We start from the raw sequence: 9521 nt of genomic DNA, 5'->3' as shown, positions 1-9521 counted from the left end.
CCTAAATGGGGCCTCTGGAGACAGTGGGACCCTGTAAGGCCAGAAGTGCCTTACACTCCCAGCTGCTTTCCTGTCTGTTCCTTCTCTCCTGGTCCCCGAGCCCCACACGCCAGTCCCTGTAGCCATGGGCTGAAATTTCAGCAGGACCTTGTAGTCATGCATAAGATAAAAGGTTTCCTCCCAAATGCTACTCTGCTGTCTGTAACCCACTTACTATGTTAAAGACTCATCAGAGCAATAAGCAGTGAAGATCTCATTAAGTACCACCTCTGAACACTGGGGAGACTGCTCCTGCACCTCTGCAAGAACCTCTTTTGGCAGCCAGCACACGTCTGAAACCTGATTTCGCCAACTAAATATGCTCCAAGGAGAACGTTCCACTCATTTGTACTTGGCAGACAGTGGCATCCACAGTCATCATAAAAAATAAAAATAAAAAACAAATCACTGAGGAGTTAAAAGATTTTCTGTGAAGAGCAGGAATGAGACTTAACTCTGCCCTGGGATACCCAGGGGCTACCAAAGCAGGACCGGCTGCTGTGGCTGTCCCATCCCAGCATCCAGGGCACCACGTCCTTCTCCTCCACCCCAAAATCATAACCCACCTCCTCCCAGCTGCTTGAAGGGCAAAGCAAAGCATCGAGTCTGATGTGAATAAGACTCATATCTTATAAGATGTGATCTTATAGGGGATCTTATATGAGCCCACATCTGCAGGCAAGGAGGGAGGCAGATTGCCCAGCTAATTAGCCATGGGGTGCTAATGACACTTTGAGCATTTACAAGCAGCCCCCCTCAGCATGCAGGGGCAGCAGGAGACCCTGACATATCTCTGATATCTCTGGGCTGGTTTGCACTGGTAGGAGCGAGAGCAGGACTCAGGCACAGGGAATTGCTTTGGGTCTTTCAATATGAGGTCTGTGCTTTTCATTCATACTTGGCTGGCTGTGTCCATGAAGGAAACCCTGCCGTCTTTCTCAACCAGTGAGAGCAGATGTGGCCTTTGGAGGACACCCAGGGGTGGGAATTGGGGATCTCCATCCTTGCAACCCTCTGGCACAACACCAGGGCAAAGCTGGGCAAAGATCAGAGCTGAAAACTCAGGAAGAATCTGCCCCAAAAGCGACTGAAATGCAAAGTTGCTGCTGCTCCTGGGATGTGAGATCCCCACACAGATAAATTTCTTTTCATTAGGTCAAAACCTTCCACTCTGACTATTATCAAAACATCTCCTTCTGCCTCGCCTTCTCCCTAGCGGTGATGGGTCACCCTGCATATCTCAGCAGGAAATTTCTAAAGGAAATGTCTTTCAGAACAAGTCTTTGTGATACGAACGTATCCGCCTTATCAAAACGCCTCGTTCCCTGTTATATTCTTAAACAAAATCTGCCCAGATGTGCACTGTGGATCTGTACCGAGCTCCACCGCCTCACCGTGCCTATGGCTCATCCCAGCCCTGCGAGGCCGGGAAGGGAAGCCAGGTATTTGCTACCCTCTGCTGTCCTCCTCCTGCTATTTCACCTCCCTCTGGCAGAGGCCAATGCAACTTTCCTTTATGTCCCTGTGCAGGGATATAAAGCCAGGGAGAAACCGCCCTCCTTCCCATCAGAAGTCACTGAGCCTTTTCAGGTGCCTTTGGGCTGAACCTGCTGCCCACCCCAACCACCTGCTCCCCAGCCTACTCAGACCTCTTTTCCCAAATGCTATCAGCTCTACGCACACAGTAGCTGCATTTCCCTCCATCTCCCAGCCTTTCCACCCCGCCCTTTCTGCTTCCCTGATGGTCCCTCTGCCCCTAACCCTGTGCATTGCTCACCAATTGTAAACAGCTCACAGGAGAGCTGGACTCTGCCCTGCCAAGCACCGAAAACCCTCCTGCAGGTCTCAGAGAACAGCCTGGCACCACCAGGGTTAATTCCGAGGTGGTGTCAGCACAGCTCCTGCCTTTAATAACAACCCTTGACCCTTCACAGAAGAAAACAAGCTAAGAGAGGAATGCCAGCCTTGTTGCTTTGGTGCCCACATTGAATATTTATCACCACAAACATTACTTATCACAGGAAGAGAGACAGGGGCGTAATTCCTGCCTAACGAGCCGTGTTCAGCTGACTCCAGCTAGGATCTGAAGTGTGGGGTTCCTTTCTCTGGACCGGGCTGTCCACCACGGCTGCCAGGCTGTGCTGGTCTCCTCTGAGAAGCTGAGCACCACTGCCTGTCCCAAGGGCTTGGGGCTTCACGGGGAGGTAAATGCGACCCTGTGATGGGGACACAATTTGTTGCCTACGATAATCAGTGTCACTGTCTTTAGCAGAGAACGTTCCTGGAGCAGAAGTCTCACAAAGTCATCAGGTCTGGTCTGAAACCAAGGCATGGAGCAGCTGTGGTGGTGTCTAGGTGGTTCTCCAGGACACTGGGACCCCAAAGCACCTCGTTAGGATGCATCCCAAAAGTTCCACCTCTGGCTTCCACAGACCCTCAAGGGCTGCAGAAAGCACCCTTTGTGCTAAATAATATAGTGGGATCAGGGTCTGATGGACTGGAACCAGCCAGGTTCCTAAAACTCTTGTTCCTGTCATAGTAGTAGTTCCCTGGATGCCCCTGGGGAGTCCCCAGGGAAACAGGGCACTGTCTCATTAAGCCACAGCTGGTGACTATTTTGGAGTACAGTCTCCACCCAGGTAAAATTGGGCACCTCTTGCAGTGGGTCTGGACTTAGACATAGACAGCCTCAGTCAGTTTTAACTTAATTTCTGGCAGTCCAGGTCTCCCAAGTCAAGCAAAGCTAATTTTAGGAGACCAATGTGAGGACAGAGAGACTGCGAGGTCCTGTGAGATCTGCCAGCAGGGGTCAGAGAGTGACAGCAGGAAGAGTGCCAGAGGCAGAAGGTGGGTCTGTGCTTGTATGGCACAACAGGGTGCTCCTCCACCCCTTGGCACTGCCTCTGTTTATATAAACCAAGGGCAAATTAAACTTCCTAGAGACAAAACACCCAGAAATCCCAGATCCTTTCCTTCCTGCCATGTATGAGTGGAGGAACTACTGAGACTCTCCTGTATCTATTCTTATTTATAAATGGAGTTTTTATGTGACTCCACCACTCTTTTGGAGGGAGGAGAGGTTAATTCTGAGTCAGAACAACGCTGAGAATGACCTTCTATGAGCCCATGCAAGCAGCTGCTGTGCTCTCTCTCTCCAAGATAAGCAAATGAGTAACAAATGCTACAAGATGGTGAGAAAGAGAATCTGTATTCATGGCATTTTGCTATGGATGACCCAGGCTCAGCTTCATCCACAAGTCTGAATTCTGTATTTCAAGCAGGTAGCCAAGCTCTTTGCTATGTAAGAAGGGTGCCCCATCTCCTGACACTGCAGCACATGCTCAGTGGCTGTTAACCACATTTTCTGAGAACTCACAAACAAATGCCTTAGTGAGCCGATGAATTAAAAAAAAATAAAAAATAAAAGGAAATTTCAGAAGGTTCACACCTGCCTCAGATCGTACATATTATTAGCCTGGTTTCCTCAGGAAATGAGATCCATGGAATAATTCAGAGCCTCGCCTGGCCGCTTGCCCTCTTCATAATAACTCCTGAACACAAGTTTCACTGCAGTTAGGCAGAGTGGAGATCTCAAAGATACTGTCAAGCTCCTACATGTTTAGTAAGGAAAGGTGATGGGAGAGAGAAGCTGCAGCTCTGCTGTGCCACAGCTCTCCCCAGGCAGGAGGGAATGTGCGGCCCCGCACCATAAATCGAGAGGGAGCTTGGTTTGTTCTGCTGCTTGCGCAAGTATGTGTTTCTATCCCAAGGGATTTCAGGACAGACTTTGTTTATTTATGCTAAAACTGTCAGAGAAACTTGAGATCTGGTACGTAGGGGGATTTTTTTTTTCTTTAAAAATAAACACTGGAGTCATTCATCCTATTATTCACCAGGGTGAAAAATTCTCCATCGGCACAGCCTGGAAATGAGCAGCTTCCAGGGATGCTTGCTCGGCCCTGCCCTTCCCTTCAGCTCTGGGTCTGACCCCACCCCTCCCAGCCACAGGGCTGGGAAGGATAAGGATTTTCTCATAATTTTCTCATGATTTCATCGTTTCAGGAGGACGGGGAGGGAGAACCACCTTCACTTCTGACGATTTTCCCCAAGAATAATTATCAGTGCTTTCTACTTTAAATTGTTGCTGCCTTTAAATTTTGAGTGCTCCATATTTCTGCTGTACTTTAGCTGAAGCAGTAGGTGTTTTCTGATTTATCTTATTTTTTTAACTCTTGCCATTTTCTCAAGTATACATTTTTTTTCACAAGTCAGTAGGATGTGCTCCCTCCCTCACCCCCTGCCTACAGAAACCCTGGTACAAGTGAGAAGGAGATTTTAGCTTTACTCTTTCTGTCTGTCCTTATCTTTTAACTGCACACTTTTAGTTCTCAGGGGACAATCATAGGAAACAATCTCCTTTCCAGGACAAAGAGGAACATTAAGAAAACACACCCTTTTTAAGAGATTCAGATACAAACCAGAAGATTGCCTTGAGTTATGGCACAAACTCCAGTCTAGGCTTTCTGGGTTTTCCTTGCCTCTTGCTTTTCTAGGATTTCCACCAAAAAGAAGCTTTGCATAGCACTCTCATCTTCTACCTCCTCTTCCTCTTCACCACGTCCCTGCAAGTCCACGTCCCTTCTACTAGGATATCCCCAGCCGTATTTCCTCCAGTGTGCCCTGCCCCATGATGGTCCCCGTGTTTCCCACAAAGCCCCCCAAAAAATGAATGTGACCAAGGTGGGCAGCAGCCACAATGCTGCCCTGCCTGTGAACCATCACTAAGGTGACGGGGGAAGAAGCAGCAGATTCCTCATTACCATGGTAACTGGACGCTCCACCCTGTGCAGTGGGGCAGGATGCTCTGCGCTCCACGCTTCTGGGTGGACCTTGGAGAGCCTGGAGTGCTGGGGGCCGTGAGGATGCTGACCTTGGTGCTTTGTAGCTGCTCAGGTAAAAGACCAGCGTGGAGGTGGATATATTCTCCTTGGAGTGCTGATGGAAACCCTGGAGAGCAGAATAGAGGTGAGAGCCCACCGAGCTGAGCCTGAGCCCCTCTGCTTCCCTTCTAGGGCAAACAGCGTCCGTCCCTGGGCACCTGCCCACCAGCCCCAGCCAGGAGCACAAAGCGGGTGAGATCCACAGAGCTCTCCTTTGGGACCTCCCTGACCCTTCAGGGGGTCTCCTTCCTGCTTGAGGCAGTCACATCACACAGCCCATGTCCAGGCGGAGATGAGAGGAGCCTCTCCTCATCGCCCACTCTGCCAACAACCTGGGCAGGGGATGTGGCTTCCCAGTTGCAGCCAACACAAGTGGAGATGGCCCAGCCTGCCTCTGTCATCCACCAGCTCCGCTCACTGTTGCCTCACTTCTTGCCTCTTAGTCCTCCATCTCCTGGCATTTTCTCTGCTCTAAGCCCCTAAACATCCTCAGGTCTCCCTCCAGGATGGTCCCTGGTGGGCTTGGGTCCATTCAGATCCCACACAAGTCCCCAGTGACTTCCAAACCCTCCTCTCTCCTTAGCCTCAGGTCTGCTTCTTCCCAATGCCCTGAAATTCCTGAAATGTCCCCCAGCTCTCATCTCTCTTTCTCTGGCCTAGGCCTTGTCTTCATCCACATGGACAGCAGCCTGTACTCGCTGCCCTGCAGCCCAAAGGAGATGGAGGTGGCTGATCCCACCTACCGCTGGGTGCGGGAAAGGGCAGGTAAGGTCCTGGAGTGAGCAGCTGTGACGGGCTCTGCTACCACGAGGCAAGAGCTGGGTAGGAGGGGAAATGGCCATGTAAGGAAGGAGCAGGTCTGCGGAGCAGGTGAGGGACAAGTCAGGACTGGGACCTCATGAGATCGCATGTGTTGGGGTCCTAAACTGCAAACAGGACACAAGGTTATGGGATAACGCTCTATGGGGTAATACCTACCCATTTTTTGTCCTGATAAGGGCTGAGAGGTTTTGTTAAGAAAGTTTTTGGGCATTTGGATGGTTCTTTTGTAGAGAGGGACCTCTCTAGCAGAGGAGAGGGTACTGGGGAGTGTTAATTTCTTCTTCCCTGCCCCTCAATACCTTATCAGAGAAGGAAAGGGAAGATCAGCTTTGGGAGTCCTTGTAGTGTCTCCGCAGTGGTTTGAGGAGACCAAGCCTGGGACAGTCCAGGAGAACATGGCACAGTCACCTGGGGACTGGGGCAGTTCGGCACAGACCCTGGAGATCACCCTCAACCCTTCCATCTCCTGCACTAGATCCCAAGTCGCTCTCGGTCACTGAAGAGGGACATCTCCTATTCCAGCACTTCCAAGCCAGTGACAGTGGGAACTACTCCTGCACCATCTCCTACATGGACCACGGGCTCCCCGTGTCCCAAACTTTTCACTACAATGTTTTTGGTGAGTCCAAAGCCATGCTGACAAGCACGGGAGGGCAACCGAATGAAGGCAGGAAGGGTGGAAGGGCCATGGAAAGAGAGGAGGGGTTGTCCATCCTTGCTCCCTCTTGGCAAGGAGGAAGAACCAGGTGCCTTTTAGGGTTTTCTCCCACAGGCTACCACATGCCTGGAGGCCTGGAGACTTTGCTGCTCTTCCAGAGCAAGCTCTGTGAGGATGAATGGACCAAAAGGTTCCTGTGGGATCTACAGGAGAGGCTGCAGCAGCTGGAGACTGAGCAGCACTGCAAGCTCCAGTTCACCACCATTTCCTGCTTCCCCTCACTCAACAACCCTTCGGACGAGTTCATCATCCAAGTACAGCTAGAAGGTAGACGAGCACCACGGCTTCTCTTGGAAGGCAGTGGTGGCTAATGGTTAGGTTTTTGGGGGGCTTTGCCAGTCTCCAGCTGGAGCTGCAGCTGCCTGAGCTGTGCTGGTGGCTCTCCATACTCTAGTGTCCTTCTTTGGGCCCAACTGGGACGAGCACTGCAAATCCCAGCACGTGGAGATGGTCACAGACTGCTACCATGAAACAATCCAGCACAACCTCGAACAGGTGAGCCCTGGGCCAACATAGTTGAGCTCTCAGAGGACATTTTCTCTACAACTAGGGCTCAGCTCCCCTCTCGGGCCCTGGCATTGCCCTCCCCAGGTCCGGCTCGCCCTCACCAGGTTCTTTAAGGAGCACAAGTCCTTCCACATCACCGGGGCTGGTATCTCTGGCATCATCTTCACCAACGAGTTTATCAGTTTCCTGGAGGTCAAGCAGTGCAACATGGGCTACGGGCAGACCAAGCAGCTGCAGAGATGTCTCGACTGTTGCAGTGAGCCAAGCGTCCACCACCCTTTGGTTCCCCCTCCACTTTCCACTTCTGCTTGCCTCTTCCCCTTCCCACGCAAGGCTCTGTGTCTCTGGGTCCTTGCTGCTCTCCCCCTGCACACTGGGTTCAGGGAACATGTTGGATGGGGTCATTCTGAGCCCTTAAGCCTCAGGGCTCGGTTTCCCTGACCCTTAGTTGAATACAACTTTACCAAGCAGCTGGTGCTGCTGTTCAGAAGGGCCTTTCTGTGTGTCCTCCCCTCAGTCGTGTGCCCACCAGGGACCTTCAGCCCTCCGAAGAGCCTGCAGTGTTCCTCGTGCCCTATTGGGACCTACAGCATGATCTATGGGGTGACGTTTTGCACTCTCTGCAAGGACGACATGATCACCCAGGTGCCAGGTGCCAGCTCCATGACAGAGTGTGTCACAGAAAGAACTGAGCAAGGTACAGCATCACCTGCCACTGGAGCAGGGCAGGGAGGGGACCGGGTGGCTCCTAACAGGGGACAGGCACTGCAGTGGGCCCCAGAGCAGCTGCCCCACATATGCTGGCCATGGCAACTTCCACACACCTCAGGGGTCCCTTTGGAGACAGATCGCTCTTGTCTCTTCCATCATTATCCTCCCTGAAGAGATCAAAGCTCCCTCGCTGCTCCACTCACCAGCCACTGAGCAATCTGATCACTCTCTCTCCACCTTGGTGTCCCCAGCTTGCCTTGAGCTCTGGCAGCTTCACTGCTAGGTCCCACCTACATTACAGGATTTTCTCCAGGGCCTGTAGCAGTGGGAGTTGTCCCTTTGAGGCAATGCCACCCGTTTCTCTCCTCAGCTGTCTCCATCATACACAGGATCCCGCTCCTGCTCCTTATCATCCTGCCACCACTACTAGCCATCAACTTTCTCTTCATCCTGTAAGTCTGAGCTCTTTCTCTCGACATGGGACATTTTGGGGTCGCTCTGCAGGTGTTGGCTCCCCCAGCTCTACATTCCTCCATGGAACAAGAGATGAAGACCCTGGGCTCATCACTGTCACACCAGCAGGAGGCAGCATGCCAGAATAGGGGTGCAGGACACCAATATAGGGGATAAACTTTGGCAATAGTTTACACAGCCCTATAGGGAGCTGCTGGATATGGCCCTGGGGAATCCTGGCCCTGAGGGCTGGCGCTGGGTGGCTGCAGGGTTCTGGTGCTGCTTGCTGGCACCGAGTTCCCACTTTTCACTATGGGAAAATAGCTACCACTTTTCACTCTTTTTCACTTTTTCTGTCTTTTTGTAGCAGCTCCTGCTACTGGTTCCAACAAGAGTACTGGATGTCATCTCCAACGGCTTCCAAGAAGGCAGGAATCTCCAGGGTGACAGAGATGGTGACCAAGTTCTTTAGGATCCCCAGGGAGGGCCCCAAGCCTGGCTCTCCTGCTGCAGATGACAATGACACCAGCCTTCTGGACACCAGCCACCTGGACGCCAGCACATCTCAGGGGAGTGACAAGGAGCACACGCATGGAGCACCCTCCCCTCCCGGGACCCCGAACTTTGCTGCTCTGACCGATGAGGGCCCTGCTGTGCTGGAACTGGAGGACAGGAGGGACATTCCCTGAGATTCCCTCCACGTGCACAAGCCAACAGCGTCGAGGGAGAGCGTTCGTACAGCCACCACTGTCCATTTTGTGTGTATCCCCAGCCACCCCACACAGGCCAAAGTATCCAGCAATGGAAAAGAGGGACACATTTCCCCTCTCTGAATTTGTCTTCCCAAATAGTTCTGACTACAACTATTTCTTTTGCTATAAAGTTCAGCTTCTGTTAGCATCTCTCTACAACACTGGATACACCAGACACGTAGATTGGGGGGGGGGGAGGGGGGGAGGGGAAACCTATCATACAAATTGATCAGTTGCTTGTCTTTACTCATGGAAAACATCATTCCCAGGCAGGGAGTCAGTCTTGCACTAAGGACTGACTTGGTTTCCCTTCTTTAACTTTTTATACCCTTGAAAAAGCCGGGCCATTTAACTGGGATCAAGGTTATATAGGATAGGGCAGGAGAAAGCTCAGCCTCATATCTCTTCATTTTCAAAACCAACCCTGCCATGCAAGCGACATAAGGTTTTCGGGAGGATTCCCACCTTTGTGGACTCAAAGAAGAGATTTTCACCCATAGCTGAAACTTCTCTAAACTCAGCGGCCCTTGGAGGCTCCAGGAGAGGGCAGCAACGCAGTGCGAGAGGCACCGCTCCAGC

The 9521-nt window shown here is 51.7% G+C and overlaps 1 protein-coding gene across 1 annotated transcript; it reads left to right on the top strand.

The window, feature by feature from the left end:
• The first annotated feature begins 4628 nt into the window (after positions 1 to 4628).
• On the top strand, positions 4629 to 8994 carry LOC118258899 (zona pellucida-binding protein 2-like). Its single transcript, XM_035568016.1, has 10 exons — positions 4629 to 4992; positions 5112 to 5171; positions 5640 to 5744; positions 6277 to 6420; positions 6574 to 6786; positions 6914 to 7014; positions 7111 to 7282; positions 7544 to 7723; positions 8108 to 8189; positions 8558 to 8994. Exons 1-10 carry the CDS (start codon positions 4899 to 4901, stop codon positions 8877 to 8879), a joined length of 1473 nt encoding a protein of 490 aa, XP_035423909.1. The 5' UTR covers positions 4629 to 4898; the 3' UTR covers positions 8880 to 8994.
• Positions 8995 to 9521: the final 527 nt, after the last annotated feature.

The sequence above is a fragment of the Cygnus atratus genome, chromosome 25, assembly GCF_013377495.2.
Source record: "Cygnus atratus isolate AKBS03 ecotype Queensland, Australia chromosome 25, CAtr_DNAZoo_HiC_assembly, whole genome shotgun sequence".
In the NCBI taxonomy this organism is placed as follows: Eukaryota; Metazoa; Chordata; class Aves; order Anseriformes; family Anatidae; genus Cygnus; species Cygnus atratus.
The sequence above is the reverse complement of the archived record's forward strand: the minus strand, read 5'-3'. Positions and strand labels throughout refer to the sequence as shown.

Excerpts from the sequence above, each read along its gene's own strand:
- LOC118258899 (XM_035568016.1), top strand. The coding sequence starts at position 4,899 with ATGCTCTGCGCTCCACGCTTCTGGGTGGACCTTGGAGAGCCTGGAGTG. Across the intron at positions 5,172-5,639 it reads CAGCCAGGAGCACAAAGCGG|GCCTTGTCTTCATCCACATG; the intron begins GTGAGATCCACA and ends TCTCTGGCCTAG. Across the intron at positions 6,787-6,913 it reads CATCCAAGTACAGCTAGAAG|TGTCCTTCTTTGGGCCCAAC; the intron begins GTAGACGAGCAC and ends TCCATACTCTAG.